Source organism: Macaca nemestrina, chromosome 9 (assembly GCF_043159975.1).
Source record: "Macaca nemestrina isolate mMacNem1 chromosome 9, mMacNem.hap1, whole genome shotgun sequence".
In the NCBI taxonomy this organism is placed as follows: domain Eukaryota; kingdom Metazoa; phylum Chordata; class Mammalia; order Primates; family Cercopithecidae; genus Macaca; species Macaca nemestrina.
Window position 1 is genome coordinate 36817076 of NC_092133.1, and position 24730 is coordinate 36841805.

General features: G+C 36.1%; 1 protein-coding gene across 14 annotated transcripts in view; it reads right to left on the bottom strand.

Annotated features, from left to right (window-relative positions):
* The window catches only part of LOC105478456 (ligand dependent nuclear receptor corepressor), a 165948-nt gene that overhangs the window by 43964 nt on the left and 97254 nt on the right, over nucleotides 1-24730 (bottom strand). For 13 of the 14 annotated variants that reach the window (XM_011735781.3, XM_011735775.3, XM_011735776.2 and 10 more), the window contains 3 exons: nucleotides 9436-9568; nucleotides 4356-4643; nucleotides 1170-1263 (listed from right to left, as the gene is read on the bottom strand). In XM_011735781.3, the coding sequence (XP_011734083.2) occupies nucleotides 1170-1263; nucleotides 4356-4593 (332 nt within the window). In that variant the 5' untranslated portion in view covers nucleotides 4594-4643; nucleotides 9436-9568. The remainder of the gene's footprint in view (nucleotides 1-1169; nucleotides 1264-4355; nucleotides 4644-9435; nucleotides 9569-24730) is intronic. The other variant, XM_071069360.1, reaches the window with a different exon arrangement.

The window sequence follows — 24730 nt, forward strand, 5'->3', positions numbered from 1 at the left end:
TGGTCTCGAACTCCTGACCTCAGGTGATCTGTCCACTTCGGCCTCCCAAAGTGTTGGGATAACAGGCGTGAGCCACCACACTCGGCTCAAGTATCTTTTGATATATAAATAGAACCCAAAGATTTGGGAACATGCTGACTTATATCTAGTATAAACCATAGTGAAAAGAAAGGGTTAAGAAAAAGATTAGTAAACTATGCATAATGCATTAAATTAGTACTTTCTGGAAATGAAAAGTTTTGGAATTTTAGAGAAAGGGAGATTTTAGAAGTCTGTAAAGGAATCCTTCTATTTGAAGGTAGTTAACAGTAAGTTGGAAGAGGTTAGTCCACTTAGCATCCACTTGTTCCTTTAATATCTAAGTAACTTCCCCACATTGATAATCTGAAAGTTAAATAAGACTAAGTATTAACTAATTTAAACTTACCAAGTTATTTTTCGTATCTAGATAAAGTTGATTTTTTGTCACACAGTTTTATAGAAATGCTTTTTCAACATGGTATCTGAATGTCTTTATTAATATCTGACTTTTCTAGTTGGTTATTAGATACACACAGGGAGAAGACAGTTCTTATTACTATAAAATCAGGGAGTCAGAGAATTTACTTTAGTCTCCTAAGAGTTATCAAAACTGAGCAAGTAATAATGTCTTGGTAGCCTAAGATGGTTATGCATCAACATCTACAATCAGTCTTTCAGAAAACTACATTTTCTGAACTGCCAGAGTTAAAGTACAGTTTAAATCAACCACCAAAATCAAACCCAAAAGAAACAAAAATGAACACACATACACACAAATCCCACTAGAGATACCAAGTACTGGAGCTCAATTTTCATTAAACTGCTTCAACACACATAACAATGTCTTTATATCTAAACTTTAGAATTATTTAACTTGAGTTTCACACTCCAAAACATGCCACAACAAAAAGTCTAAAGAAATAATTGCCATACTCATGGTTATTTACTATTTGTACTAAACTGACAAAAACTCATCTGTACTAGCCAATTTTACTTTGCACAGATTGCATTTTTACTTGATCTATGGTCCATATTTATAAATGACTTACTTAGAAGGGTTATTTTTTAAAATGTAAAAGGAGACTGGCATCAACCTTTGATGAATTATCTATATGAAACTGTGTAAGGCTACAAATATTCTCCCTTACCCGTTCCCTTGAGTACTGGAGCAGCCTGGAGAGTGGCTCAGGGAAGTGCTGCCAGCACATGGACTTTTCTTAGTGGACAGATCAAGTACACCGTCTGCAGAGACACAAAGAAACACCTGAGGATATTAAAAGCTAGGAGCAAATGTAAACTGAGTAGACTAAAAATGAAAAAGCAGTAAGTAGGCTTATTCAACTAAGCAGATACGCTAGTCATATATTTGAGTTATAAAAATCAATTCAATCCTGAAACAACATAAATTTAGCAAGGCATGTTATACTTAATATCCTCAAGGGCTAAATATATTATTAATGGGGCAAAAAGAAAAGGTAAAACATATTACTGAAGATGTTAAGATATAGTGAAATACTAGAAATAGCAGTTTACATAGCATGAGGTCCGCTGTTACCAGAATTTTTAAGACTCCATTTTCTAAATTTTCCTTGATCAAAGCATACAAGTTTTTAATGTCCCACAGTGGCATACAAACTATAGAACCAAATCCCTCAAGAGCTAAATCTACCTGAAACTCCAAAAGTACATACAAGTTGGATATAGAAAATTTTAAATAAGATATAAAAATTGTTTTTAAATGTAAGTTTTTGTCATTAAAGCACATGTATATACTAAACAAGATGGTCTGTAAGATGAATCAGTTAATGATTTATGATTTGGGTGTGTCCTAATAGTTTTCTAGACCACTATAAAAAATGTATACTTGTATTCAATCTTTTCTTTTTTTTTTTTTTGAGACAGAGTCTCGCTCTGTCGCCCGGGCTGGAGTGCAGTGGCGTGATCTCGGCTCACTGCAAGCTCCGCTTCCCGGGTTCACGCCATTCTCTCGCCTCAGCCCTTCTCTCGCCTCAGCCTCCCGAGTAGCTGGGACTACAGGCGCCCGCCACCACGCCCGGCTAATTTTTTGTATTTTTAGTAGAGACGGGGTTTCACCGTGTTAGCCAGGATGGTCTCGATCTCCTGACCTGGTGATCCGCCTCCCAAAGTGCTGGGATTACAGGTGTGAGCCACCGTGCCCGGCCTGTATTCAGTCTTTTAAAAAAAATTGCAGAGATTCAAAATTCAATTACTGGATTTTATGAATGTAAGAATTTTTCAATTAAGAAGACATTAAAAATTGGTGAAGAAAGCTGAAAGAAAGAAGAATGAAACTGTCTTGATATTGATGAGAGCCTGGAAGTACAACCATTTTTTACTGCAACTAGACCAAATCGCAAATTCATGTTACATAAAATTAGAAGACTTTCTTTTCCCTCAAAGACATTTTTCTCCTTATTGAAATACCTGGAAAAGAAATATTTTAAAGCTACCACTCTGACCGAAATTAACAGAATAAGATAATACACAATGTCTTTGACTTTCAGTTGGCCAGCAGAGGGGTCTTACAATCTAGTTACGTTTAGAATTACCCCAGAGTAGAAGCTACTTACAAATTGTATCGGAGGACATTTTATTTCAGGCTGTTAGAAATAAACAGGCAACTGAGTTTGTAAACAAAAAATCACTACACTCATAAGAGTTTCGTCCTTTAGAGTCAACTAATATTTCTAAAAATATAATTATAAGCTTATAGAACCAATTATCCTATTAGACATCTAACCCAATTATACATCTAAGCAGCAAATGTACTGCTTACAACATTTCCAACCAAAGACACTATTATTTAAAGACAAGTCAAATAGTCAATTTGTCTAATCAAACAGGCAATATATTTTAAGTCTACCACTAAAAATATTGTGCTTTTTAGTTGAAAACACATTCATTAAGGAAATATAATTTAAAATTTTTTTACTTCATTTGAAGTCTACATACTATAATGCTATCATGTAGTTCAAATTCCTCTTTGTAAGAGCATGCTGTCAATATAATGTATCATCTCTTAAGTGTAACAGTAGTTATAACCAGTTAAATTAGACTAAGTGGTATCATTTTATGTTAACCTCCATTAATAGTTTAAATATAATTCTATGTTGTCATTCTCCTAATATAAACCTGAAGCTTCTGACGCAATATTTAGAGTGAAGAGATCTTTAATGAAAACTACCAATTTGTGGAAAACAATCATCAATAAAAAAGATACAACTTTGTAAATATGATAACCAAAGGTACATGAGAAATGTGAACAAGGAGGAGGTCTCCTGTCAATAAATCTCTCAGAACTCAGATATTTTGTTTGCTGTTCACCACACAGGAAAAGGATAAAAGCAAAGGAAAACTACTCAAAAGAAAATTCATTTCAAAGAGGTTATTTAAGAATTAAATGTATTTTCCAAAATAAGCATGTATTTCTCACCAATAAATCTACATAATCTCATAACCTTTCTGTATACTCAAGATTTCTATGACAATAAAATCTCATTAGTACAGACATCACCAATTTACAATTTGTAGTGGTTCAAACAGTGGCTGAGTTGAAATGCTTGCTTCAATTTTTGTAAATTAAAGGTAAAATGAGATCACAAAGCAACAGGAATATCTACTGAAGAAAATAAACTTCAGAGACTCAAGAAACATTTGCTAAACAAAACTGATAACCTCTTAACTTCATCACTTAGTGTCCTCATCAACAAATTTCCTTTTTGAAATACTTTCAAGTTAGTCAGTGGATATGTGTGTTTATGTATGTGTTTCTGTATTTATAAAACACTGAATATACTTAACAACCTAAAGTATGTTTTGCTGCTTTCTCTATTTGTAACCCTAGTAGTTTCTTTTTCAAAATTCAAATACATGTTTTTCCTTATGATCTCATTTGCAGAGCATATAACTTATACTTACAAGTAGAGGCATATTTCTCAGACAGGTGCTAGTCCTAGAAAATTTATAGTTAAGGGGAAAACTTACTTTTCCATAGGAGTTTTAAAAAACATAAAAATACTATGGAAAATATAAAATGCTTATATAAATATCAAGCAAATGAAAGATTAGTGACAACTGTTAACCATCTGACTTTCCTGAGTGGTACATCAATCATGACCATGAACTGCTGACAGATAAGGCTGTAACAACTTTAGCTGTACTTCTCCATCATTGCATAGTAAGAAATAATTTAAAAATCACATTAGTTTTTATGCTATTATTATTGCTGATGCTCTACTTGCCAACACTTTTTTTTTTCTCCCTAAATTAAAGTATTCTGATAAGATAGAGGAGACCTTGACATCAGACCATACCTTGTTCGCTAGGTTCTGACTGAGACTTTCTGACAGTAAGGTCCAGAGGTGAGTCTTGGTCAGCCATGAGAAGTTTGCTGAGCACAGGGTTCTGAGTAGTTGCAGCCGTGGGAGAGGTGGTGACTGGAGATGCTTTCGGCAGGCTTTGGTTCTTTGTGCTATTGGGCTGGCTGGGGTCCTGAGTAGAGCTATTTTTTGAGGTATATTCAGCAGCAAATTGTTGGATCATTCGCTGCATGATCTCACGGGCCACTAGGGGAATATTGGGGTCGGAGACCCAGGGACTGTCTGTAAATAAAGATTTATTTACTTTTAAAGTGGGACAATGTACTTAGAAAAAACAGCTTTCAAGTAAACATACAATTTCATTTTATTTTTCTTAAAATGCAGTTATCTTAAAAATAGTATCTCCCCTTTGACTTATATTTTCTAAGCTTTTGAGTTGTCGATTTTTAAAAATAAAATTTTCATTAAAATAATTCTAAACATTTTCCCCCAATATAATAATTGAACATTATGAAATTAAATAAAGGGATAACAACTAGAATATCTTCTGGGCAAGAATCACTTACCTGACACAGAAATCCCAAAACCCTTCTCTTAGGAAATAATTACTTTCATGTTAACATACCTATAGGTCACATCAGGTTTCCCTAGATTTTTTCCTCAGTCACCTTCTCCTAAATATTTGAAGAATGCATTACTGAGTTCATGAGTGCTGAATTTACTTTATATTAAAGACAGAAGGCATACCAAGATTATAAAAGGAGATACTTAATTTTCAGATCCATTTTAGGCTAGGGCAACCATTCTCACACTTTAATGTTCATCAGAATCACCCTGATGGCTTACAAAAACAGATTGTTGGGTTCTCTCCCCAGAGTTTCTGATTCAGTAGTTCTAGGGTGGGCTCAAGTTGGCACTCAACTGGCACTCTAACAAGTTCTTAGATTCTGCTGGTATGGGGACCACAATTTCAGAACCTCTGGGCTAGGTGTTTAAATGTCAAATCTCAAAAACCTAAGAAAAACCACATATTTTCCAAGGATACTTTAAATAAACTCTGTCAACTAGTAAAACAATAGGGAAATAATGAAACATCTAAATTATCAATATCTAGTCAGTGTTAAGTTTAGACCATAAGAACTCATTAACTCAAAAACCTTTTAGCACTGGGAGAGACTCTGAAGGGCAAAAGAGGTTAAGATGAAAGGGAAAATGACTTGTATAAATATATTATCATCATGCCTCTATAATTACCACACTATAATAGTCAATCAGGAAGACTAAGCTTCTCAAGAGCTGAGACTGTGTGTGTTTACCTCTGTGTACCTCTAAATACCTAATCTTGCCTGATCTAAAGTGTGTATTCAATTTAGCTGAATACTAAACAGGTCAATCAAATCAATCAGCATGAAATAGCCCTTTTAAAAAAAATAAAATGAAGAAAATGTGTTTGTTTACCTCTGTGTACCTCTATATACCTAATCTTGCCTGGTCTAAAGTGTGTATTCCATTTAGTTGAATACTAAATAGTCAATCAACATGAAATAGTCCTTAAAAAAAAAAAAAGGGAAATGTGATCAAAAGAGTAGGTGGCCACTACAAATTTATACAGGTGATTAGTGATAGACCCTCGATTAAAACTCTTCCCCGGTCTTACTGTTTTACCTGTGACCTTTGCTTCCCAAGACACCTTTGAGGCTTTCCAAGACAGTTTTCAGGAAACCAAGGTTTTTTTAGTCTTTTAAAGATTAGCTATAGAAGGCAAATAACTTTACCCACAGTATTTTGGAGCTGTAAGGAACTTACAAATTAAGAGTTTAATTTATAAAGTTAAAGAAAAACTGACTCTAATTACTAACTAAAATCTAAAATCTCCACAATAAACAACAAACAAACAAATACATCATCAAAACCTCATAGGACTCCTAAGAACAGGTTTTTTTTCCCCCTAAAGGATGATACTCAATACCAGAAGATGCTCACAAAGTTGTGCTATTTATTTCATCTTCTGGGGTTTAGTGAGGCTCACTCTACTAGTAACAATGTTTCTGTCATACTAAGCAGTATTTATAACTTGAAATGTCCTCTCCATAAATAGAGACTATAAGTATTTCCGGTGGTTTAAAAATAAAGGTATGGAACCAGGTAAGGTTCAGAAGTTGCTACAGTTACTGAAAATGGTTCCTCAGTGTTTTAATAAACATTTTATACATACACTGCTTTTTAAATATCTCCATCCACTGAATTTTCTTAATAGTCATTTAACTTTCCAGTTAAGACCCATTTTTCTCCCTACATAAATCTCCATATGACCCATTGTATAAATTTCAAGTTTTAGTACATTAGTTTACCTTTTCACCCCTGAATAGTTGGAGAACATGTAATACATAAAGGAAATTTCCATACAAAAAGTAAAATAAAATTTATGAATTTATGAGATGCCTCTGTGTTTAAGTAGTATTAATAAAGAGCTCTGTGAAGAGTCAAAGATATTAGGACAAGGACCATAGACCACTATCTTTGAGCACTCAATGTCTGCAGAATCTTGTCTCTCTATTGAATGAAAACACAGTCATGAGACAAGACAGTGTTTATGAAATACATCTCTGCCATTTGAATTTCTCTATCTTGTGAAAATTTATTGAACAGATTTCATTCTTTGACATACTTAAAATACACATCTACAAACATATCCACACCCAGGGGAACACAGCACAACTGAGTCAAATAAAAGCAACAAATCAGATCAAAAATAAAATTGCAGAAAAACATGTTACATCACAGTATATCTTAAAAGGCAAATCTAACCTTTTTAATACAAGTGACAAAGCAAGCTGAAAAGAAATGTCATTATGACATTTGTAGAAGGTTTACTGTTCTTAAAATGAAATTTATTATGGATTCCATATCATAAAAGCCTACTTTTATTCCATCTCTGATTCTACTTAACTATACATAATCTTTACACAAATTATTTAAAACACAGAATTTACAATACTTTGAAACAAGGGACCAAATCTAAGCATCTGAATTATTTATTAAAACAAAAGATTCTCTTCAGATTAAAATGTCCATTATATCCCTGGATACTAAACATTTTCGGTATTAATTTAAAGAGTACTAATGGCTATCTTGGAGATGGTTACAAGAGAATTATACCTAAAAATATCAATATTAATACATAAAGGGGAAGAAAATATCCAAATTCCAGAGCAAGAGTTCTTTCTCTGGGCATCACATGCCTGTACTTAAACAAATAAACTCAACTTACAATTTCAGAGCATTCCCATCTTTTGAAATCTATCCTGAGACTGATTCTGAGGTACGAATTCCTCCCCTAAAGGTTATAACCCAAAAGCTTAATTTCTTAAAACTTTATAAAAACTTTAAAGTTATTCCTCTGTAACAAAGGGATGGGACTAGTAAAAAAGTGCGACAGAACTTTTCTGTAGGAGTCTTATGATTGACCTTATTAATGTCCCCTAAGCAAAGAGTGGATGAAAAGTGGTTCCTCCACGTAAATTAGGGAGAGGAAGTCCTCTTTTCAGATAATGAAGCTTGCTATAACAACACATCAGATCAATGACTCTGTGTACATCCTTCAGGAGAGGAGCTGCAAAGACATTTTATTTGGAAGCAAACTGATAGAACTGCTCTACCAGTTGTTGATACTTAAATTTGCTTTTAACAATCAAATGTTCATAAAACTAAAAAAACAATTATTTTGAACATAATTTTGGAATTCTGAGCAGTGTGCAGGAATAATAAGACATAGGAGACTGAGCTGGGAGATTTAGGTCAGGAGATGCTAGTGGGTGTTTACAGAGAATTAAGGATGTACTAAACGATTTAATTCTGCCTAGAGAGAATTAAGGATGTACTAAACGATTTAATTCTGCCTAGAGTGCTCATGGAAGAAAATGGGGAAAAAAGTGCCACAGACAATAATCTCTGTGCATTTCTTAATTTTATATGACACTGCACTTCACACCACCTTTTGGAAATACTGATCACATTAAGCAGAAGCCCAGTTAGTGTCCAACTGTAAAGAAACCCAACAGAACCAGCACTTACGAGACTTTTAACCAATGTCAAAGGGAAGGAGGGAATTTCCAGAGGAATGAGAGGTGTAAACTAGAACATATAAAGAATTATTAAAGAAAATGGAATCACTGAGTCTGCTGAAGATTAAATAAGAATATTTAAGATTATCAAGAGTTTGTATGAAACTTTTAGAACCCATCATAGTAACCACCATCTTGGAAATGGAGGAAAAGTATAAGAAGTATAAATCCATTTAGAATTTCTTAAAAGTAAAGACTGTTCACTAGAAGGCAATATGAAGGGAACTTTCCTGAAGGTTCTGGCTGATGGCAATTATGCTTTGTGAATAGAGAATAAATCTGAATGCCTCTATGAAGGATTTATAAGCCTCAAGACTCCATGACTGAAGAACTTTTCTGTATTTCAAAAGAAATGTAAAATATGCCTACAAAAGTTTCAAGGAGAAAGATAAATTTTAAAAATGCAAGAGGGTGAGCTATTAAATGCCACCTCAAATGCAGCGGGAAAAGTTTTACTACATAATAATAATTTCCCTAATTTTAATATAGAAAATTTTAGTGAAACAAGACTGTATCAAGGAAAAAAATGCTTACAAATCTAATTTTATGATATAACTATATTTTCTCTCCAAATGAAATTTCAGGTTGGAATCACTAAAAGAAAAAAAAAAAACCACAGTTGGTTTTAGTTATCAGTAATTAAAACAGTAACTGTCTCTATAAGTTGTCTAACAAAATATAGTACTACTGAGAGCTTAACATTTTTAGAATTTCGTAATAATTTTCTAAACTATTAACTCACCATCACGTCAGAGCCTAAATGTGGCAAACAGGGTTTACCTTAACCCTAATTCCAATTTGAACTTGACCCAAGGGATATAGAACAATATAAATTATATCATCAATAAAGAAAAATCTTTTTAAGAGGAACTTTAAAAATGACATCGAAATTGAGGAGATTAATAATACAAGACAAGCAGATGCTAAATATCATCTTCACTGAAACCAACCTTTTCTATAAAAGACTGCATTGAGGAATTCTTCTGCTTGTCTCTCGAATCGAATGATTTTTGCTTGCTCTTGTTTAAGCAGAGCTTCTTGCCCAGCTCCCGAATCTGGTTCATCCAGACCGACTAAGTGTCCCTGCAAAAATACTTGGTGAAATAGTTGCACAAAAGTCTTTTCCCATTCAATATCAAAAGCACAGATACGAAATCAAAGACAAAGTTAGTAGCAAATAAGGCAAATTAATTTGATGCAATTAAAATATTTTAAAACTTCAGTATAAATTTTATGAAAAAGTATAAAAGCAAAATAAATGTAAACATATTCTTTAGTTGGATTTTATCCACTTTTTTTTTTTACTATGAGATTTGTTCAAAACTTAGTCTAATTAAACTTTAAGTGCCAGAGGGATAATTTCCTTGAAAGCACTCTATTATACTATAGTTATCTTTCACAGGCAACTCAATTCAGACAGAATGTTTTTAATTTACAAGAAAAAAAACATTTTAAATTCCAAATCTCATTTGAGGATCCTAGCATGAGATCTATTTTTCACCAGACACAAAACACAAACACTTTTAAAAGGCCATTAGGAAGAAAAACTCAGAATACATCTCAATTCACTATTCTGTCTTTAGATTACTTTTTAAAAACTGTGGTTCTCAAACCTTTAATGGGTTGTAAAATAGATTAACTGGTCAAAAGCAGCACTAGCAAAATGAACTGAAAACTAGAATGCACTGCATGTTCTGAGTGTAAGCAATGCATTGTCTTTTGTTATAGTATATCTATGTTTGAACAGCTTTGAAATATAAACAGTGAATCCAAACGGGCGCCGTGGCTCATGCCTGTAATCCCAGCACTTAGGGAGGCTGAGGCAGGCGGATCACTTGAGGTCAGGAGTTCGAGACCAGCCTGGCCAACATGGTGAAACCCAGTCTCTACTAAAAATACAAAAATTAGCTGGGCATGGTGGCGCATGCCTGTAATGCCAACTACTCAGGAGGCTGAGGCCTGAGAATCACTTGAACCTGGGAGGTGGGGGTTGCACTTGAGATTATGCTACTGCACTCCAGCCTGGGTGACAGAGCAAGATTTTGTCTCAAAAAAAGAAAAGTAGATCAGAAAGTTTCTCTGACCAAAAAGTTACAATACGGTGTACTATAATCATACCTGAGATTCCCAGCCTCTAATCCCAGACTACAGGAGCACTGGACCAAGTTGACAATACTTTGCACCTACCTCCACTCTTGTATCTTATAATAACAGAAAATAAAAGTATTTTTAAAAAGCTAAGTGCATATTTAAGTGTTCTTTAAGTTCTAGCGTATATAATTTATTTGAAATCACTTTAATGTATGAATTAATGTCTTTATTTCCATATCTAAGTGCTCTAAATAAGAAAATGGGACATATCTTAGCACAATGAAAAGGAATTAAACAACATATTGAAGACATGTTATAATGTACAAATGATTCCCTCAAAAATTTAAAAAATACCCACTGATATTTGCAACCGGCTTTCTATAATTTCTCATCCTAAGATTTATGTGAAAAGCACAACCAAAATATGTATTTAGCATGGATTATATATTGTAAAAAGCTTAATATGAAGCACTGGCATAGTCAAACTAAAATAATGATCCTTAAACACTGCTATATAAGGCACAGTAAGTTTGCTATATAATGTATTAAAAAATTTAAATGAAATATTTTAGGTCTTATAAATAATGAGAACCTTTATTATAGCTGTATTTGCCAACATTCTCTTTTATAAATTTCTCTATCACATTAACTATTTTGAGGAAGGCTGAACCATTTGCCAAAGCAGCTACATCATTTACATTTCCAAAAACAATGTATATGGGTTCTGACTTCTCCACATACTTATGAACACTTGTTATCTTTTTTATTACACCCATTTTAGCAGATAAGAAGTGGTACATCTCATGGTTTAAGGTTTGTATTTTCCTAATTGACTAATGATGTTGAGCATCTTTTCATGTGCTTATTGGCACATTATACCTTCTTTGGAAAAATGTCCATTCAGATCATTGATTTTTTTTTTTTTTTTGAGACGGAGTCTCACTCTGTTGCCTAGGCTGGAGCACAGTGGTGCGATCTTGGCTCACTGCAACCTCCGCCTCCCGGGTTCAAATGATTCTCCTGCCTCAGCCTCCCGAGCAGCTGAGACTGTAGGCACGTACCATCATGCCTGGCTTTTTGTATTTTTAGTAGTGACGGGGTTTCACCGTGTTGGCCAGGACGGTCTCCATCTCTTGACCTCATGATCCACCTGCCTCGGCCTCCCAAAGTACTGGGATTACAGGCGTGAGCCACCGCACCCGGCCGAGATCCTTGCGCATTTTTTATTGAGTCATTTACCATTTTACTGTTGCACTGTAAGAATTCTTGATATATTCTGAAACAAGTCCATTATTAGATATATGATTTGCAAATATTTTCTTCCATTCTTTGAGTTTTATTACTTGATAGTACTGACGGTACTGTTAGTAGCACGAAAGCTTTAATTTTAGTGAATTCCAATCTATATATTTTTCATCACTTGTGTTTTGATGTTATACCTAAAAAACTTGGCCATGAAGATTTAACCCTATGCTTGCTTCTAAGAATTTTATAGTTTTAGGGCTTACTTTTAGGCCTATAATACATGTCAAGTTAATTTAGTGTATGGCATAAGGAACAGGTCCAACCTCATTCTCTTGCATGTGGATACTCACTTGGTTCCAGCACCTTTTGGTGAAAAAAAAATTCTTTCCCCCAAAGAACTGTTTTAGAACTCTTGTCAAAAGTCACTGGCCATACATTTTACTTCTGGACTCTCGATTCTATTCCACTATTTATATATCTATCCTCAAGCCAGCATCACATTAAGCTGCCCAAGGTAGTTTTATAGTAAGTTTTGAAACTGGTAAAGTGTAAATCCTCCCAATTTGTTCTTCTTTTACAAGATTGTTTAGACTATTTGAAGTCTCTTAAATTTTCATATGAATTTTAGGACCAGCTTGTGAATCTCTGCAAATAAGTCAGTTGGGATTTTGGTAGAAAATGCACTGAATCTGCATATCAATTTGGGAAGTAATACCATGGTAACAATTTTAAGTCTTCTGATCCATGAACATGTCTTTCCATGTAATTTCTTTCAGCAATATTTTGTAATTTACAACATATGAGTCTTATACTTCTTTTATATTTATTCCTAAGTGTTGTATTTTTTTGACGCTACTGTAAATAGTTTTCAAACTTTCATGTTCATATTGTTCACTGCTAGTGTATAGCAATACAATTATGTTTTTTAAAAAATGATGTGGTATTCTGAACCTTGCTGAACTTGTTAAACTCTAACAGTGTTTTGTAGATTTCTTGGGATTTTCTATATACATCATCATGTCATCTGTAAACCGAGACAGTTTTACCTCTTCTTTTGCAATGTGAATGACTTTGGTTTCTTTTTATTGCCGAATTTCCCTGGCTAGAACCTCATGTACAACGGTGGATGTACATGGTGAGAGTGGACATCCTGCCTTGTTCCTGATTTTGGGGGAAGCTGTTCCATCTTTTAGTTGGGTGTTTTTGTAGTTCAGGTTGAGAAAGTTCCCTTCTATTCCTAGTTTGTTGTGTTTGTTTTTACATCAAGAAAAAGTGCTGGATTTGGCCAAATGCCATATTGGAGGGTGTCTACAGAGATGATCATGTGGTCTGTGTCACTTACTGTATTAATACATTGTATTACAGTAATTGACGTAAGAGTGTTAAACCAGCCAGGTACAGGGGCTCATGCCTGTATAATTCCAGCTCTTTGGAAGGTTAAGGCAGGAGGATCGCCTGAGCCCAGGAGTTTGAGACCAGCCTGAGCACAACAGAGGGAGACCCCCGTCTCTACAAATCAGTTAAAAAATTATTAACAGTTGGGCATGGTGGTGCACACCTGTAGTCCCAGCTACCTGGGGGCTGAGGCAGGGATATTTCCTGAGCCTGGGAGGTCAAGGCTGCAGTGAGCCATGATTGTGCCACTGTGCTCCAGCCTGGACGACAGGGTGAGACAAAATAAATAAATAAAGATAGATAGATAGATAGATAGATAGATAGATAGATAGATAGATAGACAGGGTGTTAAACCAACTTTGCACTCCTGGGATACATTCCATTTGGTTGTGGTATATAACACTTTTTATATGTTGCAAAATTTGGTTTGCTAATGTTTTGTTGAGGACTTTTTTGTGCTGGTACTCATAAATGGTATTTGTCTGTAGTTTTCTTGTGATATCTTTGGTTTTCGTATAAATAATACTGGCCTCACAGAATAAGGACGTCTTCCCTCTTCTTCTATACTTTGAAAAAGTTTGTGAAGAAATGGTATTAATTCATCTTTAAATGTCTGATAGAATATGCCAGTGAAGGCAGAGCGTGGTGGCTCACACCTGTAATCCCAGCACTTTGGGAGGCTGAGGCGGGCAGATCGCTTGAGCCCAGGAGTTCGAGACCAGCCTGGGCAACATCATGAGACCCCATCTCTATTTAAAAAAAGAAAGAAAAAATATATATACCAGTGAAGATACCTGGCCATAGGCTTTTCTTTGATGGAAGTTTATAAATTACTAATTTAATCTCAATGCTTGCTCTAAGTTGTATTAGTTCCCTAGGGGTGCTACATTTTTTCACAAACTGGGTGGCTTAAAACAGCAGAGATTTATTCTCTCACAGCTCTGGAATCCAGGCACCCAAAATTAGGGTGTCAGCATGGTCATTTTCCCTCTGAAAGCTCTAGAGAAGAGTCCTTCCTTGCCTCTTCCTAGCTTCTGGTGGTTGCTGACAATCCTTGGCATTCCTTGCCTTGTGGCAGTGTAACTCCAATCTCTGTCTCCATCTTTACATGGTCCTCTTCCCTCTGTGTGTGTGTCTGAGAAAGAGAAAGTCTCTTTCTCCTTATAAGGCAACAGTCATTGGATTTAGGGTCCACTCTAATCCAGTATAACTTCATCATAAATTGATTACATCTGCAAAGACCTTACAGTGGTCTCCTCTTAACTGCAGTTTTGCTTTCCACAGTTACCCATGGTACAGTACAATAATATATTTTGAGAAAAGAGAGAGAATATTCACATAACTTTTGTTGTAATTGTTCAATTTTATTATTAGTTGTTAATCTCTTATTGTGATTAATTTACAAATTAAGCTTTATCATAGGTATGTGTGTACAGGAAAAAACATAGTATATATAGGGTTTGGTACGATCTGTAGTTTCAGGCATCCCCTTACAAGCGGGAAGACTACTGTTATTTCCAAATAAAGTCACATTCACAGGTACCAGGGGTGGATTCATGTTTTAGGGGGACACAATTCAATCTGCATCATAGGTTTATTCAGATTTTCTGTTTCGCCTTACATCAGTATTGGTAAGTTTGTAACTTTCTAGGAATTTGCCTATTTCATCAAATTCTCTAAACTGCTGGCATACACATTGTTCACTGTATTCCCCAATTTTTTTTACTTCTGACTTCCTCTATTTCATTTGTGATTAGTAACTTGAGTCTTCTATTTTTCTTGATCAGAGCTAAAGTTTACCTAATTGGTTGATCTTTTTTAAAAAAACAGTTTTTGGTTTTGTTGATTTTATCATTTTTTACATTACTTCATTTCTTTCTGCTCTCGCATCTTTACTATTTCCCTCTTTCTGCCTGCTTTGGGTTTAGTTTGCTCTTCTTTTTCTAGTTTCCTAATGTGGATGATTAGGGTATTGATTTGAGATCTGCTTTTTAAATTTAAACTTCTAAGTACTGTTAGCTACATCTCATTCATTTTGGTAAGTTTTAAAAATTCATCTGAAACTAGTTTCTAATTTCCTTTGCCTGATCCAGTAAAAGCCGGGCCCCTTTGCAGGGGCATGCTGTTGCCAATGTTTGAGGTTTCCTCCAATCCCAGGAGGGCTCTTAGTTTGTCTCTTATTCTGATTCTCTGTTAAACATCTAACAGGTGAATCCTCAGAGCCTACTCTGGCTCAGGAGACTGCCTGATTCATGAATCAAATAAATAAATAAACGTCTAACAGTTCTGTCATTTCACCTGTTGCTACGAATATGAGGGACCTTCCAGGTGTCTCTTTACTATTCACACAGGTCTTCATCATTTTCAACACTTTTAGGTGTGAGATTTTCTAAGCCAGAGAGTTCTGGAGTTCTCTGTTTATTTTTGTTGTTGTTAAGTTTGTTTTCTTTAAAGACAGGATCTTGCTCTGTTGCCCAGGCTTCAGTGCAGTGGCACAATCACGGCTCACTGCAAGCCTTGACTTCCTGGGCTAAAGCCATCCTCCCGCCTCAGCCTCCCAAGTGGCTGGGATTACAGGTGTGTGCCACCACACCAGGCTAATTTTTAAAATATTTTGTAGAGAAGGAGTCTCACTCTATTGCCCAGGTTGTTGCAGAACTACTGACCTCAAGCAATCCTCCTGCCTTGGCCTCCTAAAGTGCTGGATTACAGGCATGAGCCACCGCACCCTGCTGGAATTCTGTTTGTGATGTCAACCCTTCCAATAAAATGAACCAATAAGAATAAAAAAGTTTATATGACATACAACAAACAGAGCTAATAAAATAGCCAGGAGATGACCAGGCGCAGTGGCTTAAGCCTGTAATTCCAGTACTTTGGGAGGCCGATGCAGGCAGATCACCTGAGGTCAGGAGTTTGAGACCAGCCTGGCTAAAGTGGTGAAACCCCATCTCTGCTAAAAATACAAACATTAGCCGGGGGTGGTGGCATGCACCTGTAATTCTAGCTACTCAAGAGGCTGAGGCAGGAAAAACACTTGAACCTGGGAGGTGGAGGTAGCAGTGCGCCAAGATCGCACCACTGCACTCCAGACCGGGCAATAGTGACAGACTCTGTCTCACAAAAAAAAAAAAAAAAAAAAAAAAAAAAGTAAAATAGCACCAGAAGATAAGGAAAAGTTAAAGAAACCAACTCATGTCGTCTCCCCTCAGCTGAATTCTAAAATAATACATTATGTATAGTATGGCAAATAACAAAATGATGCGAAATCTTCTTCTGTAACTCAAAAACCATTTTCTTTGCATTTATTATTCTTAATACATTTAGGAATATTTATTTATTATTAAAAAACAAGTTGTTGGCATAAAACTAAATAGGAGTAAAGCTGGAGACGTAGGCCAGGTGCGGTGGCTCACGCCTGTAAACCCAGCACTTTTGGAGGCCGAGGTGAGCAGATCATTTGAGGGCAGGAGTTTGACACCAGTCTGGCCAACATGGCAAAACCCTATCTCGACTGACAATACAAAAATTAGCCAGGCATGGTGGTGCAAGCCTGTAATCCCAGCTACTCAGGAGGCTGAGGTTGCAGTAAGCCAAGACTGCGCCACTGAATTCTAGCCTGGGTGACAGAGTGACACGTCTTAAAAAAAAAATACAAATAAAGTTGCAGATTTCAACTGGAATTTCTACCTCCTAGGAGGAGCTGCTTCCTTCAGGATGCAGAAACTGGTCCACCTCTTAGATTGGTTGGCTCATAGGCAGAAGCGACTGTTATATAATCTACTGTGAGCTTCTTAGAAGCATATATGCCTAGAAGTTCCCAGAGCTTATGACTCTATAGCTCTACGGTAGAAAGTAGTCCTTAAGTTTTTAAGAAGCTCTCTCCTTAATAAACAACTGAAAACATGAGGGAGGGATGACAGTAGAAGAGTTAAGCCATTTGTTACAGTGACACCACCATTAACCCAAAGGGTTTCCTCCATCTCTCATAGTCCTATACTGTTTATTTAATGGATTTTTGGCTTAAATTCAGTTACACAAAAATAATATAGGTAATCTTACCTAGAGAATCAATTTAAAGATTATAAAGCTTATTACCATCTTATTTTAATCCTCTGAATCTGGATTATTTTAAAGATCATTTTATTATTTTCCTCCATTAAATGAGAGTTGTCGTATTTAGAAACAAGTCTTGCCAAAGCTGTGAAATTTGCTAAGGTGAACATCACAACTTTTTTCCTGACAAAACACTTAGCAGAAAAATGTATTAAACAAATGCTATAAAAATCTTCAACTTATGGAATTTCAAGAAACTAGAGAGCTGTAAATTGTTGAGTCAGAAGTCTTTTCAAAGTGAATTATTTAATGAACTACATAAGAGAAATCAATATTGAAAAATTCAAGTGTATCTTTTTATTTGTGTTTTAATCTATTAAGAGTCTTTCGGCTGGGCACGGTGACTCATGCCTGTAATCCTAGCACTTTGGGAGGCTGAGGCAGGTGCATCACGAGGTCAGGTGTTGGAAACCAACCTGATCAACACGGTGAAATCCCGTCTGTACTAAAAATACAAAAATTAGCTGGATGTGGTGGCGCGCACCTGTAATCCCAGCTACTCAGGAGGCTGAGGCGGGAGAATTGCTTGGACCTGGGAGATGGAGGTTGAGTTAGCCCAGATCGTGCCACTACATTCCAGCCTGGGCAACAGAGCAAGACTCCACCTCAAAACCGGTCTTTCCACCTGTAAATTGAAACCAATTCCATTTAAGCTACTAAACTTTGTATTAACTTAATTGGGGATGTGTATTATTTTATCTTTTATTCCTCTATACAAATAAAGGTTTCACCATTTATCAATAAAAATTTATAAGCCACAATCATCTATATTTTCATTTTTCTTAAAACAAATATATTGCACAGAAATCCTACAAGGTTTATGCTTTTATAAATAATGCTTGTTTTTCTCATTCTCTGGAAGATCCTGAAAAAAGCTACCTTGTACACAAAGTTATAAAGAAAAAGTAAAAACAACTAGTATTCTCAACAATCTTAGCTATGAACTGCTAATCATTTGATACATTCCCCTAAAAAACACATATGCAGATATATTAACTTAAAAAAATTAAATGAGATTCACACTGAAGATCATTTTACCTATTCTCAATATTAGGATTTTCTTTCTTATATCTTTACATATTCTTCAAAAACACCTTAATAAATGTACCATAATTTGCACTTAGACCAGTTTTTTATTTTGTTACTATAACTGCATTTTAATGAATTTGTTCTAGATTCTCATTATTTCCTTGGGATAGATTACAAGAGAAAGCATGAATCAAAAGAAACAATTTCTTTCTTTACGGAAACATATTCGCAAACTTTTTTTTTTTTTTTTTGAGACGGAGTCTCGCTCTGTCGCCCAGGCTGGAGTGCAGTGGCGCGATTTCGGCTCACTGCAAGCTCCGCCTCCCGGGTTCACGCCATTCTCCTGCCTCAGCCTCCCGAGTAGCTGGGACTACAGGCGCCGCCACCAAGCCCGGCTAGTTTTTTGTATTTTTCAGTAGAGACGGGGTTTCACCGTATTAGCCAGGATGGTCTCGATCTCCTGACCTCGTGATCCGCCCGTCTCGGCCTCCCAAAGTGCTGGGATTACAGGGTTGAGCCACCGCGCCCGGCCTAAACTTTTTTCTAAGAAAAAGTTACACCAATTTGTATTCCCACTTGCAGTGTTGGGGGTACTAATGTTGCCACACTTGTAGACATCACATTTCATTGGTATAAAATGATTCTTTGGCTCAGGCACGGTGGCTCACGCCTGTAATCCCAATACTTTGGGAGGCCGAGCCAGGTGGATCATGAGGTCAGGAGATCGAGACCATTCTGGCCAACATGGTGAAACCGCATCTCTACTAAAAATACAAAAATTAGCCAGGTGTGGTGGCGTGCGCCTGTAGTCTGAGCTACTAGGGAGGCTGAGGCAGGAGAGTAGCTTGAACCTGGGAGGCGGAGGTTGCAGTGAGCCAAGATCACACCACTGCACTCCAGCCTGGGTGACAGAGCAAGACTCCGTCTCAAAAAATAAAAAAAAATAAAAATAAAAAAAATAAGGTTCTTTGTTTCAATTTGCACTTCTCTGATTACTGGTAAGGAGCAATATGTTTTAATGGTTTATTGTTCTTACATAGCTTTTTTCCTTTCCTATGAGTTTACTGGAAGGAATATAATGATTAACCAATAATTCTAGCACCATCTGCTGAATAACACTTAATTTTCCAAGCAATGTTTGAGGGTACTTTTTATAAAATCATCATAATAGTTCTACAAACATTAATTCCATTTTTATTGATTTATTTTTCAAATCCATCATCAGTAGCATATTTTTAAAATTACATAAGTCTTAGTATTTAGAGGAAGGAAAATCCCCTCTCATTATTTATATCTTTAAAATATCCTGGCCATTCTAGCTTTATTCTTCAGATTATATATTTAAAATCACTTATAAAGAAAGATCAAAGACCTAGATTAGTGAATTCTGCTATCCCCCCCCGCAAAAGCTCCCCAAAGACAGACAATGCGTTTTTGATCACAATAGCATTATACCTAGAAAGTAATTCAGGAAGAGTAATATCCTTAAAATATTCAGTCTTCTCTTTTAGGAACTGCTTTAAATTTACCCAAGTGGACTTTAATGGATTTCAAAGTTTATTCATATAGTTCCCACATACTTATTATCTTACTTTTTTCCTGTCATTATGGAAAGGATTTTTCTTTTACTTCCTAACTGCTGCTGCTGAAACAAATGAAGAATGTATTTATATATGTTTGCATATAAAATTTAATTTTGTATACAGCTTTCAGGGGAAAGTGTAGGTCATCTATCTTCAGGTTGTTATGTTCTCTGGTAGATGCACTACTTTGTGTCCCATGTCCCAATATCCTTCATTTCTTTTTTTTTTTTTTGAGACGGAGTCTCGCTCTGTCGCCCAGGCTGGAGTGCAGTGGCACGATCTCAGCTCACTGCAAGCTCCGCCTCCCGGGTTCATGCCATTCTCCTGTCTCAGCCTCCCGAGTAGCTGGAACTACAGGCGCCCGCCACCACGCCTGGCTAGGTTTTTTTTTTTTTTTTTATTTTAGTAGAGACAGGGTTTCACCGTGTTAGCCAGGATGGTCTCGATCTCCTGAACTTGTGATCTGCCCACCTCGGCCTCCCAAAGTGCTGGGATTACAGGCATGAACCACCGCGCCTGGCCCAAGTCATTTCTTTTAAGGGAATTGTGGAAGGTGGTAGGGAGAAGCAGAGAGAAAAAGAGCTATAGAAACTATCAATGCTGCCAGGCACGGTGGCTCATGCCGGTGATCCCAGCACTTTGGGAGGCCAAGGCGGTGGATCACTTGAGGTCAGGAGTTTGAGACCAGCCTCGCCAACATGGTGAAACCCCATCTCTACCAAAAATACAAAAAAATTACCCAGGCATGGTGGTGTGCACCTGTAGTCCCAGCTACTCGGGAGCTGATGCAGAATAATCACTTGAATCTGGGAGGCGGAGGTTGCAGTGAACCAAGATGACACCACTGCACTCCAGCCTGGGAAAGAGAGTGAGACTCCATTTCAAAGAAAAAAAAAAAAACTACCAGTGCTTTTGGTGTCACCATCCATCACCCAAAGCAGCGGAGGAGATACAATACTAAATGGGCTGAGATATTTTCCAACAGGAAAAGCTTTAACAATAACATTAAAAATATTTCTCATAATTTGTAATAACAGTAAAAGCTTTACAAATATATACTTTTATTATCTAATATGAGCCTTTATTATGTTTTCTAGGAAAGGCTATAAAATATCTAAAATATATTTTCAAATATGGAGTATGTCTAGCCCATTTTGTGCTGCTATAACAAAATTCCTGAGAGTAAGTAATTTATAAATAACAGAAGCTTATTTTCTCACAGTCTGGAACCTGGAATTCCATGATCATGGAAACAGCATTCAGTGCCTGGTGAGGGCCTTCTTGCTGCACTCTCACACGGCAGAAGGCAGAGAAGGGAAAGTAAGCTAGCCTAGCACTGCACCAAGTCCCTTTTTAAATTCCATTAAGAAGGAAGGAGTTCTTATGGCCTAATCACCTCTTAAAAGGCCCTACCTCTTAATACTATCATATTGGCAACACCTGCATTTTGGAGCGGCCCCACTGAAAGCACAGAAGTTGACCCTACGCTTTTCTCCACAATTTAAAGTAGCTCTCTCTCAGGGCCACTAGAAATGTTTTAGGAAGTTATTTGGGTTGAAGGGAAATGACAGTATAAAATAACTGCTGAGAGAAATTAAACATGAATACAGATGAGATAAACTATGTAAACTCAAATACTACTACTGACGTGCCAATTCTTTCTAAATTAATTTAAGTTTCAATACAATCCTAATCAAAATCCTAAAAGGCTTTTTCAAGAATTGGTAAGATGATTATAATCTTTATAAACTAAGAAAGATCAAAGACCTAGATTAGCAAAACAAGTTTGAAAAACAAAAAAATTAGAAGACTCATACTACTAGATTTCTACATATAAAGATATAATAATAAAGACACTGGGGTAGTGGTGTAAGGATAGACATACAGATCAATGGCACAAAATACAGGCACACCTCACTTTATTGCACTTGGCAGATACTGTGTCTTTCACAAATTAAAGGTTTGGGGCAACCCTCTGTCAACCAAGTCTAGCAGTGCCATTTTCCCAGGAGCATGTGGTCACTTTGTGTCACATTTTTGTAATATCTGCAATATTTCAAACTTTTTAATGGTTATTATTTCATAGTGGTGATTCCTAATCAGTGATTTTTGATGTTACTGTAGTAATTATTTTGAGGTCCCACAAACTGCACCTGTATAAGATGGTGAACTAAACTAATAAATGTTAGGTATGTTCTGATCCACTGAACACCTGTTCCCTTGTCTTTCTCCCTCTCCTCTGACCTCCTATTCCCTGAGACAAAACAATAGAAATTAGGCCAGTTAATATACTTTACAATGACCTCTAGTGTTTAAGTGAAAGAAAGACTTGCATGTCTCTCATTTTAAATCAAAAGCTAGAAATGATTGAGCTTAGTGAGGAAGGCATGCTGAAAGCTGACGGGTCAAAACATAGGTCTCTTATGTCAGTTAGCCAACTTGTGAATGTAAAGGAAAAAGTTCTTAAGGAAAATCAGACGCACTACTCCAGTGAACACAAAAATGACAAGAAAGTACAACAGCTTTATTGCTTATATGAAGAAAGCCTGAGTGGTCTGGATAGAAGACCACTACAGCTACAACATTCTCTTAAGCCAAACCCTAACCCAGATACTCAATTCTATGAAGGCTGAGAGATGAGGAAGCTGCAGAAGAAACGCTGGAAGCTAGTCGAGGTTGGCTTATGAGGTTTAAGGAAAGAAGTCATCTCTATAATAACAAAAGTGCAAGGTGAAGTGGCAAGTGCTGATACAGAAACTACACCAAGTTATCCTGAAGATCACTCTAAGATCACTGATGAAGGTGGTTACACAAAACAACAGATTTTCAATGTAGACAAAAAGGCTTCATACTGGAAGAAGATGCCAGCAAGGACTTTCATAGTTGGAGAGGACAAGTCAATGCCTGGCTTCAAAGCTTCAAGAACAGGTTGACTCTCTTGTTAAAGTTTGATGCAGTGGTGACCAAAGTTGAAGCCAATGCTCATTTACCATTCCCCAAATTCAAGGGTCCTTAAGAATTATGCTAACTCTACACTGCCTGTACTCTATAAACAGAACAACAAAGTCTGGATGACAGCACATGTGTTTATATTACGGTTTACTGAACATTTTAAGTCCACAGTTAACACCTACTGCTCAGAAAAAAAAAAAAGAAAAAAGATTCCTTTAAAAATATTACTGCTTATTGACAATCCACCTGGTCATTCAAGAGCTCTGATGGAGACGTACAAGGAGATTAATGTTGTTTTCATGCCTACTAACACAATACCCATTCTGCAGCCCATGTATCCCAGAGTAATATTGACTTTCAAGTCTTGTTACTTAAGAAACACATTTTGCAAGGCTATAAGGATCTGGGCAAAGTAAATTAAAAACTTTCTAGAAAAGATTTGCCATTCTAGACACCATTAAGAACACTCGTGATTCAAGAGAGGAGAACAAAATATAAATATTAACAGGAGTTTTGGAGAAGCTGATTCAAACCCTCATGGACGACTTGGAGAAGTTCAAGATGTCAGTGGAGGAAGGACCCGCAGATACTGTGGAAATGGCAAGAGAACTTGAAGTGGAGCCTTAAGATGTAACTTAACTGTTACAACCCCGTGACAAGACTTGAAAGGATAAAGAGTTGTTTGTTATAGATGAGGAAAAAAAAGTGGTTTATTTTTAAATGAGTCTACATCATGTTTTGAAGAAAGTAGTTTCTTGAGATGGAATCTACCCCTGGTGAAGATGCTGTCAACACTGTTGAAATAACAACAAAGGATATAGAATATTAAGCAAACTTAGTTCATACAGCAGCAGTGGGGTTTGAGAGAATTGGCTCCAATTTTGAATGAAGTATAGGTAAAATGCAAACAGCCTCACATGCTACAGAGAAATCTTTCCTGAAAAGAAGTTAATCCATGCAGCAAACTTCATTGTTGTCTTCTTTTAAGAAATCGCACAGCCACCCCAACTTTCAGCAACCAACAACTTGATCAGTTGGCAGCAGTCAACATCAAGACAAGACCTTTCACCAGCAAAAAGATTCCAATTCACTGAAGGCTCACATAATTGTTAGTATTTTTCAACAATAAAGCATTTCTTAAGTTACATACATTGTTTCTTTATATAAAATGCTATTGCACACTTAACAGACTACAATATTTTATTTTATTTTGAAGTAATTTCACACTTACAGAAAAGTTGCAGGAATACTACAAAAATAGCTATATACCCTTCACCTAGATTCACAAATTGTTATTTTGCCATATTTGCCTTATTATTTAGTCTTTTTTGTTTTTCATAATTACTGCGTACAAAACGGCATTTTCTTGAGCCATATGAAAATAAGTTGTTGCCATCATACCCCTCAGACCTCTTTACTCTTAAATATTTCAGTGTGTATTTCCCTTTTTCCTAAGAACAAGGATATCTGCTTACTGAACCACACTACATAGTTTCCAAAATCAGGAAAGTTAACCCTGATACAATATTAATATATGAATCTTACTCAAATTTTACCAATTACCCCAGTGACCTTTATATTCTCCCTTAGTTTAAAATCCAATTTAGCATCACTCATTAAATTTGATTTCCACTACTCTTTAGTCTCCTTTAGTCTAGAATGGTTCCTCAACCATTTATTTATTTATTTATTTAATTTAATTTTTATTTATTATTATTATTTTTTGAGATGGAGTTTCACTGTTGTTGCCCAGGCTGGAGTACAGTGCCGCAGTCTCGGCTCACTGCAACCTCCGCATCCCAGGTTCAAGCAGTTCTCCTGCCTTAGCCTCCTG